Genomic DNA, 22,583 nt, shown 5'->3' on the forward strand with positions numbered 1-22,583 from the left:
CTTAATCTTTCTTTTGCAGTCTGATATGCATGGTACTTTGACATTTGTTCTGATTCCCAGTCAGCAGATCAAGCCTCCTGCTGCCAAGGAAACAGTAGTAAGTGATTTAAAAAAAAAATGTTCATTATTTATTGTTCTATGGCAATTACTTATTTGTATCAGAAATGACACTGTTAATATCTCTGGCACTCAAGTAAAAGGAAGGAAAATTGAGTGTGGTGGTGCATGCCTGTAATCCTAGTACTTTAAAAGCTGAGGCAGAAGGATCACAGGTTCAAGGCCCGCCTCAGCAACTAAGTGAGACCCTATTTAAAAATAAAAGTAAGCCGGGCGTGGTGGCGCACGCTTGTAATCCCCGCGCTTGGGAGGCAGAGACAGGAGGATCGCGCAGGTTCAAAGCCAGCTGCGCGCGCTGGTTTAGGAGACCCTGTTTCCAAATAAAAAATGTTAAAATAGGTCTGGGAGTGTAGCCCGGAGGTAGAAGGGCTTCCAGGAACCCCAGCACCACCAAAAAAAAATAAATAAATAAAATAAAAGTAAGCCGGGCGTGGTGGCACATGCTTGTAACCCCAGCATTTGGGAGGTTGAGACAGGAGGATCTGGGTTCGTGGACAGCCTCAGCTACTTAATGAGGCTTTTTGCAACTCAGTGAGACCCTGTTTCAAAATAAAGAATAAAAAATAGGACTGGGGTGTAGCTCAGAGGCAGAATGCCCCTGGGTTCCATCCTCAGTACCGCAAAACAAAACAAAAAATAAAGCCAGGCATAGTGGTACATGCTTGTAATCCCAGCATTTGGGAGGCTGAAACAGGAGGATCGTGGTTCGTGGCCAGCCTCAGCTACTTTGTGAGGTCCTCCACAACTTAGTGAGACCCTGTCTCAAAATAAAGAAAAAATAAGGCGGTGTGTGTGTGTGTGTGTGTGTGTGTGTGTGTGTGTGTGTGTGAAACTTGAAGCTAAAATGCCCCTGTGTTCAGCACTGAGTACTGCAAAAATACTTACATACATACATACATACATACATACATGCATACATGCATACAAAGGTGGACTGAAGATGTAGCTCAGGAGTAGAATGCCTGTGGATTCAATCCCTAAGATCATACCCACGCCAATAAAAGTTTAAAAAAAAAAAATCCTGGGTGTGGTGGTACACACTTGTAATCCCAGCATTTGGGAGGCTGAGATACCCTCAGCTACTTAGTGAGGCCCTCTGCAACTCAGTGAGACCCTGTTTCAAAATAAAGAATAAAAAAATAGGGCTGGAGGTGTACCTCAGAGCTAGAATGCCCCTGGGTTCCATCCTCAGTACCTAAAAAAAAAAAAAAAAAAAAAAAGAGGAGGTACATTCAGCAATTTTTATTTCAGTAAATATAAAATATTTACATTTCAAATTTAGCAAACTGAGCCTTTTTAAGCTTAAAAGAATGTACTTCAGTTTGACAGTATTTATGATTTCTAACATTGAATTTTGCCTTTAGATTTCATTACTATAGAGTCCAGAAATTCCACTCTGAGGTATATATTCAAGACAAATGAAAACATACATTCACAGCAGAACTTGCAGATAAATATTCATGGCAGCAATATTCATAATAGCTAGAAAGCAGGAACACCCCAAATATCCACCAACTGAGAACTGAAGACGAACTATGCTTTTTCTAGACAGTGGTATGTCATTTAGCAATAAAGAGACTAAGTATATATGCTACAATAGAAATGAACTTAAAGAAGTTAGTTGTGGTGGTTCATGCTTGTAATCCAGTACTTTGGAAGCTGAGACAGGATGACTGCAGGTTCGCAGCCAGCCTCAGCTACTTAGTGAGGCCCTCCACGACTTAGTGAGACCCTATTTCAAAGAATAAAAAGAAAAAAGAAAAAATAGGGCTTAGGGTATAGCTCAGAGGTAGAATGCCCTTGGATTCCATCCTTAGTACTGCCAAAATATATATATATTTTTTAATAGCTTATAAATATTTTAAAAATGCAAAAAGAATATGTTGGGCCAGAAGGTAATTGTATCTAAACAATTCTATAATTTGACATTTAGACAGATTTCATGTGATTGAAAAACACTATTTTCATGAGATAACGCTGTTCTGAAACTATAGCATTATTATATATCCTGGAGCTTTCCTTTGGGGGTCAGTTTTTCTCCTTCATTTAAAAAATGCTCTCTTCTTCATTTGGAAAACAAGCCATAAACAAAAGGAACATTGGTGGGTATAATTTCTAGAACTGATAAGAATTGATCAGAGAAATATATAAAAGATATTATATAATATGTATTAAGGCAGTACCCAGACTTTAGCACATTCACATGGGTAATTTCTCTAATATGAAATAAACTTTTCTTAGAAGGAAATAAGAGCTTTTGTTCCTAATATTAGGTGTATTTGATTAGATGGATTTGTCACATAAACAAAGCATGTTCTCTGTACTCCTCTTCCTTGCCTGACATAAAGAGGGCCACCGCGCCAAGCCATTTAAATTGGGATAGCCAGGGCAAGGACTGCCTGGGCAGGAGGATATGGGAAAGGATCTCTGGGTGATTTTGTTGGCCTCTGGCAAAGTTCATAAACATAGATGTTCTTTTCTCAGTGATCTTTGAAATTTCTCTCAGGGTAATAATTCTCCATGATATTTTTACCTAACAACTACCCAAAGAATCTGATAAAAATGCAGTCTCAAAGTCTGGAGTATAGCATAAGAATTCAGCATTTTAATAAACATCCCAGCAGGTGATCTGGCAAACCGGTTTGAAAAACAAAATGCTGTCTTCAGAAGGTGATTTGATAAAATTCTCAAGCTGACTACAAGTCCAATTTAACAGATCTCTGAAGAGCCTGATAAAAATGGTCTCTCCAGTACTTTAAGTGATGCTGAAAATTTCATGTTTAGATTTCCAAGGATTTGGGGCTAAAAAGTAATTGGAATCAAACCCAGAGGCATTATATCTCTGAGCTACAGTATACCCAGACTGATTTAATTTTTTTTTTTTTTTGCGGTACTGGGGGACAGTCTACCTCCGTGTGACACCCCCAACCCTATTTTTTACTCTTTATTTTGAAACAGGGTCTCACTGAGTTGCAAAGGGCATCACTAAGTAGCTGAGACTGTCCTCGAACTGTGATCCTCCTATCTCAGCTTCCCAAATAATGATATTACAAGCATGTGCCATTATGCCCGGCTGATTTTATTTAATTGGAAATAGGGTTTTACTAGGTTGTAGAAAGCCTCACTGAATTGCTGAGGCTGTCTTTGAACCAGCAATCCTCCAGTTTTAGCCTCCCCAATACTAGGATTACAAGTGTCTGCCACTATGCCCAACTAAAGTAACAGTTTAAACAGATTCTGCAAACATTAATTGGCAAGAACAGTACTTGAGCAGAGTTTTTCATGAGGCATATTTCTAGTTCATCCTACATATTAGATACTTTTCTCATACCTTTTTTCTTACTTTTCACCTATTTGGTACTTGGCATTCTACCTCTGAGCTACAACACCAGCCCTTTTTATTTTTTATTCTGAAACAAGTCTGGCTAAGTTGCTAATAGTCTTACTAAGTTGCTGAGGCTGGCCTCGAACCTATGATCCTCCCTTCTTAGCCTCCCAAGTACTGAAATTACAGGTGTGCACCTCCATGCTCTGCATGCACATTCTTCTTAACCAATTTTCCAGCTGTGTGTTGATTCATTACTATCCCACATGACTTTCTAAAATTCATTTTTGGACCCAGCACAGTGGCACATACCTGTAATCCCAGTACTTGAGGGCTAAGACAAGGACGATCACAAGGTATTGCCCAGCCTGGGCAACTTAATGAGATCCTGTCTCAGAAAATAAAAGGGGCTGAGAGTGTAGCTCACTGGTAGCACACCTTTGGAGTTCAGTCCCTAGTATCATAAATACATAAATGTATAAAATACATGTAAATAAAAAAAAATACATGCATAAAAATTTATTTTCATTACCGCTAACAAAGTATTCAAGACTTTATTGGGAAATCAAATGTTTTCACATCAAGAATAGGAGGAATGTAGACATAGAAGGAGAATCTATAGGTGAGCAAATAAAGTGACCTGAGGAGGGAGAGGGAAATTTTCTAATGTACATGAAGTACATTCCCAAACGTATCAAAGTTAATGACTAAGCCAAACATGAGAAGGAGGGAGGGGGGAACAGAATAGTAGTGTAGATTGAACCCAGGGTCATTCTACAACTGAGGAACATCTTCAGGGTCATTCTGCCACTGAGGTACATCTTCAGCCCTTTTTATTTATTTTTAAAATTTGAGACAGTCACCGGGTGTGGTGGCGCACGCTTGTAATCCCTGCGTTGGGAGGCTGAGACAGGAGGATCGCACAGGTTCGAAGCCAGCCTCAGCTACTTAGTGAGGCTCTCAGCAACTTAGTGAGACCCTGTTTCCAAATAAAATATAAAATAGGTCTGGGAGTATAGCCTGGAGGTAGAAAGCCTCTGGGTTCCACCCCCAGTACCACCAAAAAAAAAAAAATTTTTTTTGAGACAGTCTCGCTAAGTTTTTCAGGCCACCCTCCAACTCAAGATCCTCCTGTCTCAGCCTCCCAAGTAGCTAGGATTAAGGTGTTGCCACTGTACCTGGCTAAAAAATTCTAATACTTTATTAAATTTCATGTAGCCTATTGCTGATTGGGAATAGTCAGTTTTCTCAGCGTTTTATAAGTGTAAAAAAGATGTTCTCTAAAGTGATTTTTGAGGCAGAACAGTATTATCTTTATGATATACGGCCACAGTTAAGGTGAAGGTAAGAGACTTAAGCCAAATGGCAATCTAAAAGAAATGGACTCAGAATTATAAAACTCTTAGATGTACTTACTACTTGGCTCATTAGGCCTGAATGTGTGCCTTAATCTTTCGGGACAGAAACTCTCATTCCTTGTAGGTGTTATATGTTATAGTTCATTCAATGAAGGTGGCTTTCTCACATACATTGGAAATGCCACATGCTATTTTTCGGGTGAGGTAAAAATTAGAAATTAACTAGGGGTGGTGGCGCACGCTTATAATCACCACACTTGGGAGGCTGAGACAGGAGGAGCCTGCAGATTCAAAGCCAGCCTCAGCTGCCTTAAGAGACCCTGATTCTAAATAAAATATAAAATAGGTCTGGGAGTGTAGCCCAGAGGTAGAAGGCTCCTGGGTTCCATCCCCAGTACCACCAAAAAAAAAAAAAAAGGAAATTAAAGAGAATATTAATGCCTTTATGCCTTTTTAGATGCAAGAATACTTTGTTATATTTTAGAAAGGCATATCAGAGAAAATAACTTAGATTTCTATAAAAGTCATGTGAGTTCTTAATTACCTTTAATGCTAAATAGCAAGGGCACAATTCTTTTATTGTATCCCCATATACAAAAGCACATTATTAGCAAAAATCATAACATAGTATTAGTGGTATTTCAAAGTCTACTTAGTAGACTTAGGAATTGATTGTAATCTTTTTGTTTGTGTGTGGTACTGAGGATTGAACCCAGGGGCATTCTACCTTTGAGCAACACACATAGCCTTATTTTATTCTTTATTTTGAAACAGGGTCTCACTAAGTTGGATAGGGCCTCACAAATTGCTAAGGATGGCCGTGAACCTGCAATCCTCCTCTCTCAGCCTCCCAAGTACTGAGATTACAAGCATGCGCCACTACACTAGCTGATTTTAATCTTTATTTAGATAATTTTAACAGTCTGAGGTGTGTCTGTCTCATGGAACTTTAGAAGAAATACCAGGAGATTAAGGCAGAGTTGCATTAATGGTGTCAAAGGGTGATAGCCACAGGGAAACTGACACCTGCTTACATGAGATGTGGTAAGGTTTAAAGCCTACCTTTTCTGGTAATAGAGGTTTAGAATTTGCACACCTTATGGGATTGTCACTGTTGTTAGAAGTCAGAGACTTTTTTATTACATTTCTTCTGTTGTCAAGCCTTTGGGGGACCTTTACACCCCAGCTTGTTAGCTGCTAACAGTAAAATAGTCAGGGGACTCTTGTACATGTTCGTATTCCACGTAGAGATAACAACAGATAATCTTGCAGATACTGTCCCCAAATACTGTTACTTAACGAAGCACCCTTTCAACTCATTTCTTTACATTTTTGAACAAGCATAACATTTAAATTATATTTATGCTCCATATTTTGTGTTGCCTTTTTATCCTTTAGATTCATGTTAAAGCTCATTTTGACTATGACCCATCAGATGACCCTTATGTTCCATGTCGAGAGCTAGGACTGTCTTTTCAAAAAGGGGATATACTTCATGTCATCAGTCAAGAAGATCCAAACTGGTGGCAGGCCTACAGGGAGGGGGATGAAGATAATCAGCCTCTAGCTGGGCTTGTTCCAGGTAAGAGACATAAGAGAAAATACGTAGTATTAAAAGAATTTTTAAGGGGCCAGGAATATAATTCAGTGGAAGAGTATATGTGCTTAACATGCATAAAGACCTGGGTTCAGTCCCTTAAAAAATTTTTTTTCAGGTACAAGTCTAAAAGAAGATGAAAGTCAGGCATTTTGAAAGCCTTCTATGTTAAAATCTTAATCCTGTGAGGAATAATGTATTACATTTATTTGTAACATTAGTAACTTAAAGGTGGGAATAAAAAATTAACATGTATACATATGGAAAAAAGGGAATACAAATAATAAATGCAAGGGAATATGTTGAATGTATCTTGGGATCAAAAAGTGATGGATGCCCACATATTACTTTGGAAAAGTAATGCCTAGGATTGATATGTTTAATTTGAGGTAACTCTAAGTTAAACTATTTAATTTTCTAGTAATGGCTTATTATTTATCTTTATATAGTGGCTGATTTATAGTTCAATAATACATATCCTATGGTTAGTTGAATGGGGTTGAAACTTAATATTTTAAACATTTGGAGGCTTATATATCATGACTAACGTTAGTGTAATGTGATGGCAGAAGAATTTGGAAAAAATGTATATGAAGAATTATTTTTAGTATTTTCCTCTTGATTAAAAAATATTTGTATTCTTTTATCTTAAATAATTTTTTCTTTCTGCTATAAAGGAAAGAGCTTTCAGCAGCAAAGGGAAGCCATGAAGCAAACCATAGAAGAAGATAAGGAGCCAGAAAAATCAGGTGAGACATTTATATTTGACATTAATAAGAGATGTCTTGGATTTTTATCTAGAACAGTGTTTAAATTTGCAGATCAGTTAGAATTGTGAAGAAAAATGTATTCATGGAAAGAGTAAAGTAAGAGTCAAAACTGATTATCTTAGGGTGATAAAGATTTAAAGATTAAAGATCGACTTCCGGGAAGATGGCGACCGAGAAAAGCGGGGCTTAAGAGCCCCGCTAACAACTAATCTCCATTACCACAAAATCAGCGCCTTTCATAGCCAGAAAACACCATCACCAGAGAAACAAAAAAATCACCAGGCTCCAGAGAGAAAGCAGTCTGAGAACAGAGCTCAGAGCCACAGAGGAGATACACCGGCCTCACGCCCGAGGCCGCGGCAGCAGCGCCATACTACCGGCGGCAGCGGCGACTTCACCGGACAGCTACAGCAAGCTGAGGTGAGCCGCTGCGGAACAGCCAGGCGGGATTTCTCGCCGCAGGTAAAATCTAAAGCTCCCAGTGGCTGAGCTCAGCACACGCTGCAGGGATTCAGAGTGGAAATCAAAACCAAGAAGAAATACGCCAGCCTCACGGCCGAGGGCGTAACGGCAGCGCCATATTGTCACCGGCGGCAGCAGCAGAGAATTCACCAAATCCAGTACAGCTACATCTGCGTACTCAAGAACAGTGAGTCAAATTGCGGGCCACAGAGGAGAAATCCCAGTACTGTACTCCCTGGGACTTGACCCAGTGGGGGAGGGGCGGTGGCAGAGATATCACACCATAGGAGAACGTGCAACCTGGCACCCCCCACAGTCTAAAGCAGCCTCTATCGACTCTCTGGGTCAGAGACTCTGTGATACAACCCAGTAAAGGAGCAGTGGAGTCTGAGATACTACAGACTCGAGATCCAGAACACCTTAAGTGAAGTCATAGTGACCCAAGGGAAGAACCCAGAGAAGGCACAAACTTCTGAAATCATGGGAAAGAGGAATAATACTGGAGCAATGAATGCCCACAACACCACAACATCAGAACCCGATAAAACAGAAAATCAGAGATTTCTAGAAGATCAAATCAGGAAAATAACTGTAGAAATAATAGAGGTGCTTCGAAAAGAACTCAGAGAGAGCCAAAAAGAGATAAAGGATGCAATTAATGAAGTAAAGGCCTCAATTCAAAGCACAAACAACCGATTAGACCACATGGAGAACAGAATCTCGCTCTTAGAAGATGATCATTCCAAAAATGAACGCATAGTTTCTAATCTAGGAAAAAATATCCGACAGCAGGAATATGATATTGAAGAAATATGGGCCCATTTTAAGAGAGCTAACCTAAGAATAATTGGAATAGAGGAGGGAAAAGAAAGTGAAACCAAAGGGCTCAACAATCTCTTCAAGGAAGTAATAGCAGAAAATTTTCCAAACATAGAGCAAGAGGTTGATACACAGGTCCAGGAAACTCATAGAACTCCCTTTGGACAGGTTCAGAGAAGAGGATCCCCATGCCACATAATTGTCAAAATGACCAATGTGGAAGCCAAGCAGAGAATCTTAAAGGCAACAAAAACAAAGGGCCAAGTGACATTCAGAGGCAAACCAATTAGAATCACTCCAGACTTCCCAAACCAAGTCATGAGAACCAGAAGGGCTTGGAGTAACATATTCCAAACTCTGAAAGAAAACAACTTCCAGCCAAAAATTTCTTACCCAGCAAAACTTTCTATCAAATTAGATGGAGAAATAAGAAGCTTCCATGACAAACAGAAACTGAAGGAATTTATGTCTTCAAAACCAGCACTAGAGAAAATACTCAAAGAGATTAACTACAAAGAAGAAATAGGTAACACACACAAGAACCAGAGAAACAAGAGTTTCCATCCAACAGACAACTAAGATTGGTTATCTGTGGAGATTCATTACTTATGTTAGTCTTTTACCTATCTCTAAATGGTATTGTTTGCCTTTATTGTTGTTAATTTTTAGGATTTCTAGTTGGAATATTAATATACCTTCAGATAGAGCATTTGGAAATATTTTATCCCATTCTATTAATAACTGTTAACTCTGTTTACATTGTCTTTGGATATGCAATATTTTTTTTTATTTTTTAGGGAGTTTGTATACTCTTCTGTTGCCTGTGCCATTGAAATCATATCCAAGAAATCACTGCCAATTTCAATGTTGTGAGGTTTAATGACCCAGATTTTCTCCTAAAAGTTTATAGTCTTAAGATTTATATTTAGGTCTTTTATCTATTTTGAGTTAATATTTGTATATGGGATTAGGTAAGGGTCCAACTTTATTCTTTTCCATGTAATTATTATGTTTCAACAATATTTAGTTAAAATATTATTATTTCTACCACCAAATGTTTGTGGAAACCTTGTCAAAAATAACTTGACAATATAGGGAAGAATTTAGCTCTAGGCTTTTATTTAACTCCAATGGTTTATATATCTGCCTTTAGAATAGTACTACACTGTTTCAATTATTGTAGCTTTATATGGTTTGAAATCAGAAAATATATATCTTCTAGCTTTGTTCTTTTTCAAGATCGTTTTGGGTATCTAGAGTCCATTTTCCATATTAGGATAGATTTTTTTTTCTGAAAAATAAATATATAAATATATGATAGTTTCACCTAAAAAAATAGAAAAAAAATATTCTCTGGTAAGAAAGAAAGTAAAAAGAAATATTGAAATGTTATCTTTAAGTCATCAAAAGCTTGGTATCAGACAAATGAAACTGTTATGTGAGATTATCATTTTTAATTTTGGATAAATTGCTATAATACCAGATGTCAACCACTAAGCCAAGCATGGGAGGGAGGGATGGGGAGAGAATGGGGTGGGGATCGGGTGGGGGCTGACTGGGCATTGTGTGCATGTATGTCTACAAAAGTTTGTATCCCACTATGATGTATGAATACAGTGCACCAATAAAAATAAAAATAAAAAATAAAAATAAAGATTAAAGATCTACAATAGGTAATTAATGGAAAATTATAAATGTTATTAGAAAATAGTTCAATGAACAGTCTATTAGTGTATAAATGTATATTAAAACTGCTATTCAGTTTGAAATATCTAGTTTTAATAAAACAATTATCACACTTATACTTACTTATGATTGCTTAACAGGAAAATTATGGTGTGCAAAGAAGAATAAAAAGAAGAGGAAAAAGGTTTTATATAATGCCAATAAAAATGATGGTAAGTTTTACTCAGGTATAGCTGTAGTTATATCTGAAAGGGGTTTAAATCTGATGAAAGAAATAAAAATGTTTTCAGGAAGTTTTACCCTTAAGAAACTCCTGTTTTTACCCTTAATATAGCATATGTGCTTAAGAAAGTTACTTAATAGAAGTTATTTGCCTTTAGAGTCCTATGAATAATACAGTGTTTTAAGTTCTGGGAAATACTGGTATAAAAAGTGAAGTACTAGTTAGCATATATGGTGTTAAATCAGTGGTTTCCTCCAGCTTTTCTTTAGATCCTTTCTTTACAAAACTATATATATATATTTGTGTGCGTGATAGTAAGAATTGAACCAGGGGCACTCTACCTCTGAGCTATAATCCCAGCCTTATTTTTTCTTTACTTTGAAACCTTTACTTAGGGTCTTTCTAAGTTGCAGAGGGCCTCACTAAGCAGTTGAGGTTGGCCATGAACCTATGATCTTCCTGTCTCAGCTTCCAAAGTACTGGGATTGATTACAATTGTGCACTGCCACACTTAGGTCAAAATTATGATTTCTAAGAAATTCTTACAAAACAGATATGTCTTACATTAAAAAAAAAAAAAGTAGTTCATCTAAATAGCATACATCACAGAGGCAGCTCTTTGCACAGAGCCCACTACTGAGTAGCTGAATCAGGCACAGAAATTTTTCTTTTATGTTGTTTGCTAAGATTAAAAAGACTTTAAGTTATAGGTTTTCTTAAAAAATTAACAGTTCTGTCTGGTGTTGTGGCGCACACCTATAATCCCAGTTCTTGGGAGGCTGAGAGAGGAGGATTACAGGTTCGAGGCCAGTCTTAGTTATTTAACAAGGCTCCTGCAGCTTAGTAAGACCTTGTTTCAAAATTTCAAAATAATAATGCCTGAGAGTGTATTGTTCATAGGTAAATGCCCCTCCATTCAATCCCCAATACCACAAAAAAAAAAAAGAAAGAAAGAAACAAGGATTCTGACAACACTGGACTTACACTCTCAAGTGACCACAGTCCACTGGGCCTCAGTGATAGCTGCTGCCCTTATATTTGCGCTCCTGCTGTCTAGTTCAGCACTTTCCATCACTTCTGGTTTTTATAAACCCAACTTGATTTTTTTTGTTGATCTTTATTGGCAGTTGAATTTGCTACCCTTGCTTTCCAAGACAAAATAAGGTACTCCTTCTTACACAGTTTATAAGGTTTATTATTTTAAGAACAGAAATATTTGAGGTGGAGTAAATTTAATGAAGACAAAATGTTATAGGTTATTTAGTTATTTCATACCATGATAAATCTGAGATTCTTTTTTTCTAAAATAAATCTTTTTTTTTTTTTTTTTTTTGGTGGTGGTACTGGGGGTGGAACCCAGGGGCTTTCTACCTCCAGGCTATCCTCCCAGACCTATTTTATACTTTATTTGGAAACAGGGTCTCACTAAGTTGCTGAGAGCCTCACTAAGTAGCTGAGGCTGGCTTCGAACCTGTGCGATCCTCCTGTCTCAGCCTCCCAAGCACAGGGATTACAAGCGTGTGCCACCATGCCTGGCTCTAAAATAATTTTATTTATTTATTTATTTATTTATTTATTTATTTATTTATTTATTTATTTATTGGTGTGGTACTGTTGTTTCTGAAAGCCCTTCTACCTCCGGGCTATACTCCCAGATCTATTTTATACTTTTGTATTTTAATACTAATTGGCATTATATAAATAAGATTGGGTTTTTAAAAATCTTACAAATATGATTAATACCTATTTCATGTTTTGAAACAGTCTTACTGGTTCAGTTCTTGAGAGTTACTGTGCTATAAATAACTTGATAAATCTGAAACCTACAGATATGTAAGTTAAGAGTGTAGATCAAAATGCTGCCACAGCCAGGTTGGTGGCACACACTTGTAATTCCAGCATTCAGGAGGCTGAGACCAGAGGATCCTGGGTTGTGGACAGCCTCAGCTCCTTAGTGAGGCCCTTCGCAACTCATTGAGACTCTGTTTCAAAAATAAAAAGGCTTAAAAAAAAATAGAGCTGGGGGTGTAGCTTGGAGGTAGAATGCCCCTGTGTTCCATCCCCAGTACTACAAATAAAAAAAGCTACCACAATCTAATTGTACATGTTAGAAGGAACAAAGAATAGTGCAAAGCAAAACCAGGCATGGTGGCACATGCTTGTAATCTCAATACTTGGGAGACTGAGACAGGAGGATTTGTAATCCCAATACTTGGGAGGCTGAGACAGGAGGATCAAAGGTTCATGGACAGCCTCAGCTAATTAGTGAGGCCCTCTGCAATGTAGTGAAACCCTATTTCAAAATAAAGGATACAAAATAGGGCTGAGGGTGTAATTTAGAGGTAGACTGCCCCTGGGTTAAGTCCCCAGTACTGCAATAAATACACAAACAAACAAATAGAATTAAAAAAATAGGGCTGGAGGTGTAGCTCAGAGTGTAGAATGCCCCTGGGTTCAATCCTCAGTACTGCAAAAATAAGTAAATAAAAAAGCTGAGCGTGGTGGCACATGCTTATAATTCCAGTAATTGGGAGGCAGCCAGCCTCAGCTATTTAGTGAGGCCCTCTGGAACTTAGTGAGACCGTTTGAAAATAAAGAATAAAATTAGGACAAAGGGTGTAGCTCAGAGTTAGAATGCCCCTGAGTTCCATCCTCAATACTGCAAATAAATAAATAAATAAATAAATAAATAAATAAATAAATAAATAAGCAAAGAATGAAAAAATATGCCTGGAGGTATAGATTGGAGATAGAATGTCTTTGGGTTCCATCCCCAGTACTGCTAAACAAACAAATGAATGAATAAATAAAAGAGAAAAGCATTTTGAGAAGGGAAGGAATTACATTTGCTTTCTTTCTTTTTTTTTTTTTTTTATTTTTTAAACAGGGTCTCTTAAGCCAGTATGGCTGGCTTCGAACCTGCACAATCCTCCTGTCTTCACCTCCCAAGTGTGGGGATTACAAGGGTGCACCACAACACCGGGCTACATTTGCTATTTGTAATGGGGAACTTTTTTTTCCCAAAAAAAAATAACTACCATGTATAAATGTATAATATCTGATATAATCCGTGGCAGTAACTTAGTTCTCATAATAAAATTCCTTGAGATAATAGGTTAATAGATTCAGGTTCACATTTAGTGAACTGGTTAAATTCTTACAACTTGAACAAGTGTAGTTTGAGCTCCCACACTCAGCCAGACTCTTTGGCAAGACGAAGATGGTTCCTGCCCCCATGGAACTTAGAACGAATTTAACTGCACATTGGAAGCCCCTCCTACTTAGGTGAAGTCACACCAGAGAGGACAAGGCAGCCTGCTTGGTGTCTGCCCTTGTTCTCACCTCTTGACAGCTCTGTGTCATCTGGATTATAGGCTTTAGAAATGCTACCTCACCCATCGTAATTCATACCTCATCCCGAGTCATAACTTTGGATAGTATTCCAGGATAAGTAAACATAAATGCAGAAAGTAAGGATGGCACAATGACTTGCTTTCAAGTTAGACAACTACAGGGAATTATTCCAGAAAACTCTAATAACACCATATAAATGTTTGTATATTGTGTAAGAACATTTATCTGATCTTTAAAACAACCTCCTTAAGTAAAGTATTAGTATCCGATTTTATAAAAATGATAAATAATTTTGTTTACCCCCTGGCACCCCACCTTCTGTCAGAGTATTCACAGCAAACTCTAGATTTTATGTAAGGATCAGTATAATTGTGTTGTATTAGACATTAAAACACTATAGAACAAGATAAGCAGTAAAAATATCTAGAAGGGTTTATAATGTTGTCTGGTTAATTTTTATAATAGCTCTAGCAAGGATGTAAGGACATGGGGAAATGCTCAGGATACACTACCCATTTATTTCTATCATGGATACCCTATCTCCAATAAAACATTAAGTATTTTAATGACAAGAATTTGTACTTCTTTCCAGTTGGTGGGGGAACGGTATGGATATTTATATCTTTATGACATGGCAGTAAGTTTGAGTGAAGAGCTTAACTTTTTATTTCCCAAAGATTATGACGAGGAGATCTTGACTTATGAGGAAATGTCACTTTATCATCAGCCCGCAAATAGGAAAAGACCTATCATCTTGATTGGTCCACAGAACTGTGGCCAGAATGAATTACGTCAGAGGCTCATGAACAAAGAAAAGGACCGCTTTGCTTCTGCAGTTCCGCGTAAGATTGAGAACATTCCTGTTTCCCGGTGCTTTTCAGTTTACCATCTCACTAACTAACTAGGGAAATTTTTCATCCATTTCATTGAAACAGTGACAGAGGACCTTTGTTCAGTGAAATATTTTAAGAATTTTTTATTAAAGATAATTCTTGAAAAACTTAACATTTTTTGTAACAGTATGGTAAGAATTTTCTAAATGAATTTCATTTTGGGCCATTTATAGTTACCTTTTCAATAGGGAATCAGCTTCTTCTGGTTCTTTGAACTGATTCAAAAGGTAGACATTTATACCTAACCTCTGAAAATGAAAATTTTGTTTTAAGATTATGGAGTTCATTTAGGAAAAGATGAAAGACTGTTTGAAATGTAATATGAAGTTATTTAAAGTGTAAACATAAAATGGATAAAGGTAATTGTATGTAATTATTTTTTTGTTTGTTTGTTTTTGTTTTTTGTGGTACTGAGGGTGCAACCCAGGGGCTTTCTACTGCCGGGCTACACTCCCAGACCTATTTTATACTTTTATTTGGAAACAGGGTCTCACTAAGTTGCTAAGATCCTCACTAAGTAGCTGAGGCTGGCTTCGAACCTGCGCGATCCTCCTGTCTCAGCCTTTCAAGTGCTGGGATTACAAGCGTGCACCACCATGCCTGGCTTGTATGTAATTACTAAGATTTCTACAAAAGCATTTTGGTTCACGTCTTAAACTAGAAATAAGAACAATGTTAAAATACATGGCTGGGTACAGTGGTGCATACCTGTAATCCCAGTATTTGGGAAGCTGAGATAGGAGAATCTAAGGTTTGAGGCCAACTTTAGCAATTTAGTGAGACCATCAGCAACTTAGACACTTTCAGAATTAAAAAGGGCTGGGAATGTAGTTTGCAAATGGAATGCCCCTGGGTTCAATCCCGAGTACCAAAAAAGCAAAGCAAAACACACACACACACACACAATACCCCTGGGTTCAATCCCGAGTACCAAAAAACCAAAGCAAAACACGCACGCATGCACGCACGCACGCACACACGTACTAGGTGTGGTGGCACTTGCTTGTAATTCCAGTACTGGGAGGCTGAGACAGAGGGATCACAGATTTACGGTCAGCCTCAGCAACTTATTGAGACCCTATCGTCCAATAAAAAAAATGAAATAGAGCTGGAGTTGTAGCTCAGAGGTAAAGTGCCTCTGGGTTCATTCCCCAGCATCACACACACAAAAAAGGCCTCATAACATTTCCTTAATTCACCATTTCCTTAATTTACAATTTTCTGACCTATGTTACAGAGCAAAAATCCTTTGACTATACTGATTATCCCCCCTCTGCACTCTGATCTATGCTCATTCTTTTTATCTGATTTTGTTTGCCTTAGATACAACTCGGAGTAGGCGAGACCATGAAGTAGCTGGTAGAGATTACCACTTTGTTTCAAGGCAAGCATTCGAAGCAGATATAGCAGCTGGAAAGTTCATTGAGCATGGGGAATTTGAGAAAAATTTGTATGGAACCAGCATAGATTCTGTACGGCAAGTGATCAACTCTGGAAAAATATGTCTTTTAAGTCTTCGTACACAGGTAAAGCTAAAATTTTGTTTTTAAATGTTGAACTTAGTGTGTTTAGCAAAGTAATGTTAGTGGAAGCAGTATTTTGATGCAAGAATGGCCAAGTGTAATTAGGTTCTCACACTACTTTCCCAGGGATTTGCCTTGTAAAATCAAGTAAGTTGCTGAGTCTCTCATTTCCACATGTACATATTTTCTGAAACTTACTGGTAATACTATATTTTAGAGACTAAAAGAATTTCTCTTTTCTGATTTTGATCTGAGAAAAATTAGAAAATTTAAAGGTTATTCTTGAGATGTTTGGATGCCACTGTTCAAGTAGTATTAAGTATCGTATTGAAGGATTTTATGTAAGCAATGAACCTTCAGTCAGCATCACTTATTTGGTAGAATAAACAAATAAATGAAAATTACTAGTCAGTGCCTCTTGGATTTCTGTTTAAAAAAATAATTTTAGAAATTTAGAGGTTTAAAGATTGTCTTGGGCCACATGGGATGCATGCTTGTGATCCCAGTACCTGGGAGGCTGAGACAGGAAGATCATATGTTCGTGTCCAGCCACACTTAGTGAGGCTCTCTGCAAATTAGACCCTGTTTCAAAATAAAGAATAAAAAATAGGACTGAGGTATAGCATGTAGGTAGAATGCCTCTGCTTTCAATCCCTAGTACTGCAAAAAAAGAGGAAAAAAATTGTCTTGGTTATAGAAACATACTACTGTTTCAGCTTCAGCAGAGAACTTTCCTGAGTAAAACTGAATCTCTTGCTGTCAACTCAGGCCACATAGTCAAAAGAGATGTACACTCTAGAAAGGAGATTTGAGTCTAAAATTGCTACCTTAAAATAGTAATTAGATTTTCTTTTTTGTTTGTTTTAGTGTCCTATGGCAATACTTATTTCAATTGTAAACATTTGATTTAAAGGAAGTATAAAAGTTTTCACTAAATTCCTTCAGATTCTTTATATTATTTGAACTAACAGAGTTTCCCAAAGAACTCAGACTAGTTCCAAGCATATTATCTTGGTGTTTTAGATAGAAATGGGTAAGTTCCTATAATTCTGTTTTGGTAGAATGCCTTAGTTTGAGGATACACAGAAGAGCACTAGTAAAGACAGTGAAAACCGTAATCTTTTAATTCAAACAGTTTGTTTTTTTCTTAGATATGCTTTTCCAGAATTTTCTATGGCATATATATGTGAAAATTTTCTCTGATGTTTATATTTAGTGCCTGACACATAGACAATTGCCTTGATTCTGATTCCTCTGTAATGGGTTTTAATATGGTTATTATAATGTATATTCAATCTAATCAGTAGGGTATTTTAACATCACATAGTTGTCATCCTTCATTTTCAAGCATTTATATTTTGTAATTAAAAAGAGCAAGCTAACATATGAATTTATGGCTACATAATATATTCTGATAGTGATTGATAGGATCTTAAAATCTTGTGTGAATTGTTTGTTATGAAGATGTTCAGAAATGCTTATTGGCAGTGTTTTTTTGTTTTTTTGGTGGTACTGGGGTTCCTGGAAACCCTTCTACCTCCGGGCTACACTCCCAGACCCATTTTTATATTTTTATTTGGAAACAGGGTCTCTTAAGCCAGCGCAGCTGGCTTCGAACCTGTGCGATCCTCCTGTCTCCGCCTCCCAAGCGTTGGGATTACAAGCGTGCACCACCACGCCCAGCCTATTGGCAGTGTTTTTAAAATGGCATTATTAGCTGGGTGTGGTGGGGCACACCTATATCCCAGTATTTGGGAGGCTAAGACAGGAGGATGGCAGGTTTAAAGCCAGCTTGGGCAACCTAGCAAGACCATGTATCAAAGTAAAAAATAAGCCGGGCATGGTGGTACACACTTGGAATCCCAGCATTTGGGAGGCAGAGACTGGAGGAGCCTCAGCTACTTAGCGAGGCCCTTCCCAACTCAGTGAGACCCTGTTTCAAAAACAAAAAGACTAGCCTGGTGTGGTGGCGCACACTTGTAATCCCAGCGCTTGGGAGGCTGAGACAGGAGGATTGCACAGGTTCAAAGCCAGCCTCATCTACTGAGTGAGGCTCTCAGCAACTTAGACCCTGTTTCCAAATAAAGTATAAAATAGGTCTGGGAGTATAGCCCAGAGGTAGAAAAGCCCCTGGGTTCCATCCCCAGTACCACCAAAAAAAAAAATAAAATAAAAAGACTAAAAAATAGGACTGGGTGTAGCTCAGAGGTACAGTGCCCCTGGGTTCCATCCCCAGTACCACAAAAAAAAAAAAAAAGTAAAAATAAAATAGAGCTGTGGGGGTACAGCTTAGAGGTAGATTGATCCTGGGTTCAATCTCCAATAACACATGCCCCTGTACACACACACACACACACACACCATTATTATGTTCCAAGTATATTATTAAGAAGTAGTGAAGTAGTTCAGTGATGGGAATTATTTTAAGAATCTAAATTTTTTTTTTATAGTCTTTGAAGACTCTCCGGAATTCAGATTTGAAACCATATATTATCTTCATTGCACCCCCTTCACAAGAAAGACTTCGGGCATTATTAGCCAAAGAGGGGAAGAATCCAAAGGTAAAACTGTCATACTGTTATACTGTTCCATTGATAAACATGAAACTCTCCTGATATAATCTGTTACAATGCCTGAAAGCTACATCAGCCTCAGCTCTCCAACTGATAACACTTGCCCCTGAATTTCCAAAGTTCCACTAGTTGAGCTGTGGCAGCTCTTCAAAGCTCTTCAAAAAGAGGCTGCTCTTTTTTTCCCCAGAGATTTCCTGTTGTTACCCCCCAAATAAATGGCAACTTATGGGGATCCTTAAAACTCCTTTCATTTTCTTGTGGATTTGTGACATTTCCAAGCAGATTATATGAACCATCCCCATCCCAAAGTCCTCAGCAAACTCATAGGGATTACCTACTTTTCTCTTTAGGTAGTCTTCATTTTCAGGGTATCAGGATTGAATCTCTTCTTTTTAATTTATTTTTTTTCATTGAAACTTTGTTTTTCTTTTTAATCTCACATGATCTGGAAAAGAAAAAATTACTTCTGTGCTTGTTATGGTTAATGTAGTCCATGTTATTAATAATTCCATGACTGATTATATACTGATATATTAATCAGAAGGTATTTATTTATTCATTCATTCTGAGGATTGAAGCCAATGACATTTTACCTCCAAGCTATGGCCCCAGCCCTGTCTGTCTGTTTGTTTTACATTTTGAAACAGGGCTCATTGGGTTGCTCTGAGGCTGGCCTTGAAACTGCAATACTCCTGTCTCAGCCTCCCAAGTATTGGTATTACAGGGGGATTACAGGTATGTACCACCACTCTCCACTGATATTGATATATTTAAATATGTAAAATGAAAACTTGCTGTATCAGAGTAACAAGTACTCTTCTTTTGTGTGTGTGTGGTGGAGGGGGGGGTACTGGGAATTGAATCCAAGGGCATTGTACCTCTGAGCTACACCCCTAGCCCTATTTTTAACTATTTTAAAACGGGATTTCACTTAGTTGTGGAGGGCCTCACTAAGCAGCTGAGGCTGGCTTGTAAACCCGCGATCCTCCTATCTCAGCCTCCTAAGTACTGGGATTACAAGTGTGTACCACCATGCCTGGCTTTATTTTTTATTTTGAAACAGGTCTAAGTTGCTGAAATTAGCCTCATACCTGCCATCCTCCTGTCTCTGCCTCCCAAGTACTGGGGTTACAGGTGTACACTACCATGCTTGCCTCTTCTTTGATATTTCTAATAATGCTTTCTTATTTATATAAGTAGAGGTATGGAGTAAAAAATCTTTCATAAAGTTGTGGTAGCCAAGAACGTAATGATACTATTCACTGGATTTAAAATACAAGTGCCCAATCAGTTGTGCTCTGAATTTCTAAATCTGTTCCACAGGTGGGGTCTGAGAGTTTTTTAACTGTCAGTATGAAATACTCAGTTTTGCAAACAGGCTAATTTTTTCAATTCAGTATATTTTGAGCTAAAACATTTTATTTCTTCTTGGTCACAGATTAAACAAATTCAAACAGAGTCTGAAATAAATGATGTAAGCCATTTTGGCATAAGACAGTAATGCCTTAAATTTGATAAAAATTACATCTCAAGCTTTGAGTGGACTTAGTTTTAGCAAAAATGTTGCAGTGTGTTCAGTTGCACTGGTGAAGTAGAGTCCCTGCCAGGGGACAAAGGAGTCAGTGCCCCATGTTCAGATGCGCAGCATTCCAGAACCAGCAGCAGAGAGCTGGACAGGCTGCTGCCCTGGGACACGCAGGTGGTTGTATTTTTAAAATGGTTTCCTACTGTTACAGTTCATTTGGGTGATGTAAATTGTTTTGTAGGTCCAAAAGGTACTAACCCATTACATCCCATTGTCCTATATATAGGACACCTATACAAATGTAAATTGAGTAATTTTATAGGTGTTCTATAAAATCTTACAGGTTTTCATAGGTGTCCTTTATATATAGGACAGTGGGGTATAATGGGTTAAGTGTGTGACTGCTGAGACATTTGAGTTTTGAGACATTTGGCCTGAGTTTAGCTATCTTCATTGGCAAGGGTAATTTGGGTGCAGTTTCACTTTCTTGAATATGTGTGTCTTAATGATCAGAGGACAATAGATAAATTTCTCAGATAGCTTTGACTCCTGCTTGTCAATGTGAAACAACCGTGTGTGTGTGTGTGTGTGTGTGTGTGTTGCAGGAAATTGAACCCAAGTGCATTCTACCACCAAGCAACAAACACAGCCATTTTTTTTTTTTTACATATAATATGGAAATAGAATCTTGCTAAGTTTTGGTCAGGGCCTTGGTAAGTTGGTGAGGCTGAATTTGAACCTGCAATCCTCCTGTTTCAGCCTCTCAAGTACTGGGATTACAGGGTGCACCACGATGCCTGGCTCTTTAATCAATATTTTCAAGTAATCTGCTCTATATAGTAACCAAACACTCTTAGAATATATTCTTGTATCTTAAAAATATCCTTTGTCAGTACTTAGAAGGCTGAGACAGGAGGATCTATGTTCAAGGCCAGCCTCAATGAGTAGTAAGACCCTCAACATCTTAGACCCTGTTTTTAAAATAAAAAGGCCTTGGGTTCAATAACCAATACCAATATACTATATATATTATATGTAATGTATAATACATTGTATATATACTATATATCCTTTGTATATTGAAATCAAAGTGGTATAATATTCGAAGTATTAAGCTACAGCTTTGATCTTGAGATGGCCCAAGATTTGCTTTGAAAAATATAACCTATTTTATTGATGCTTTTTTTCCTCTCCCCTAATGTTTATTCTACCTAACTCTGCAACAGGTTTAAAGGACAGGTACTCTGTGTGTGTGTGTGTGTGTGTGTGTGTGTGTGTGTGTGTGTGTGTGTGTGTGTGTGGTGTTAGGGGTTGAACGCAGGGGCATTCTATCTCTGAGCTACACCCCTAAGTCTGTTTTTTATTCTTTATTTTGAAATAGGGTTTCACTAAGTTGCCGAGGGCCTCACTGAGTAGCTGAGGCTGGCTGTGAACCTGCCATCCTCCTGTCTCAGCCTCCCAAGTACTGGGATTCACACCCAGCTGACAGGTACTCTAGAAGAGCCAAGAGGACAGGGGCTCTGAGTTCTGTTCTAACAAGAAATGTTGACTCTGCTACAGATGTTACTTTTTGGAAGAGTTTATGATGCCCTAAAATGCTTGAAATGAATGTTTGTAGAGAATTCAAAGTAACAGTCTGTGCACTTAAAGCCTATAGTCTTTTGGATGGATGAGACAAAAATATTTAAAAATCTAAATAGTAGTATAAAATGGGTTATAGAGTCCTAGTGATTCCTAGTGTGAATCCAGAAGGCATCAGAGGAGAGGAAACCACAGTGACCCTGTGGAGGGATTGGAAAGGAGCGCTTGAGGTTTCGTATTTTGAGACAGAAGGAAAGTGATGCAAAGACACTTGTTTCTGGGCCATCTGACTCATCCGCATTTGGGTAAGGATAGGGATCACCTCGTGTGTGTGTGTGTGTGTGTGTGTGTGTGTGTGTGTGTGTGTGTGTGTGTGTGTGTGTGTGTGTTACTAGGGTGGAACCCAGGGGGATTTTACCTCCCAGTCCTATTTTTTTATTCTTAATTTTGAAACAGGGTCTCACTGAGTTGCAAAGGGCCTCACTAAGTAGCTGAGGCTGTCCACAAACGGATCCTCCTGTGTCAGCCTCCGGGATGCTGGGATTACAAGCGTGTACCACCATGCCCAGTTTACCTCACTATTTTTATCTTCTCTTTCAGCCTGAAGAGTTGAGAGAAATCATTGAGAAGACTAGAGAGATGGAGCAGAACAATGGCCACTACTTTGACACAGCAATTGTGAATTCAGATCTCGATAAAGCTTATCAAGAATTGCTTAGGTTAATTAACAAACTTGATACAGAGCCTCAGTGGGTGCCCTCCACTTGGCTGAGGTGA

General features: G+C 38.0%; 1 protein-coding gene across 1 annotated transcript in view; it reads left to right on the forward strand.

Annotated features, from left to right (window-relative positions):
* The window catches only part of PALS1 (protein associated with LIN7 1, MAGUK p55 family member), a gene marked incomplete at both ends in the record, with an annotated part of 47,365 nt that extends 24,782 nt beyond the window's left edge, over positions 1–22,583 (forward strand). The window contains 8 exons of the mRNA XM_080706771.1: positions 20–97; positions 6,199–6,382; positions 7,075–7,146; positions 10,275–10,346; positions 14,389–14,553; positions 15,928–16,130; positions 18,578–18,688; positions 22,407–22,583. Coding sequence (XP_080562897.1) covers positions 20–97; positions 6,199–6,382; positions 7,075–7,146; positions 10,275–10,346; positions 14,389–14,553; positions 15,928–16,130; positions 18,578–18,688; positions 22,407–22,583 — 1,062 coding nt within the window. The remainder of the gene's footprint in view (positions 1–19; positions 98–6,198; positions 6,383–7,074; positions 7,147–10,274; positions 10,347–14,388; positions 14,554–15,927; positions 16,131–18,577; positions 18,689–22,406) is intronic.

The sequence above is a fragment of the Muscardinus avellanarius genome, assembly GCF_963383645.1.
Source record: "Muscardinus avellanarius genome assembly, chromosome: 12".
NCBI lineage: Eukaryota > Metazoa > Chordata > Mammalia > Rodentia > Gliridae > Muscardinus > Muscardinus avellanarius.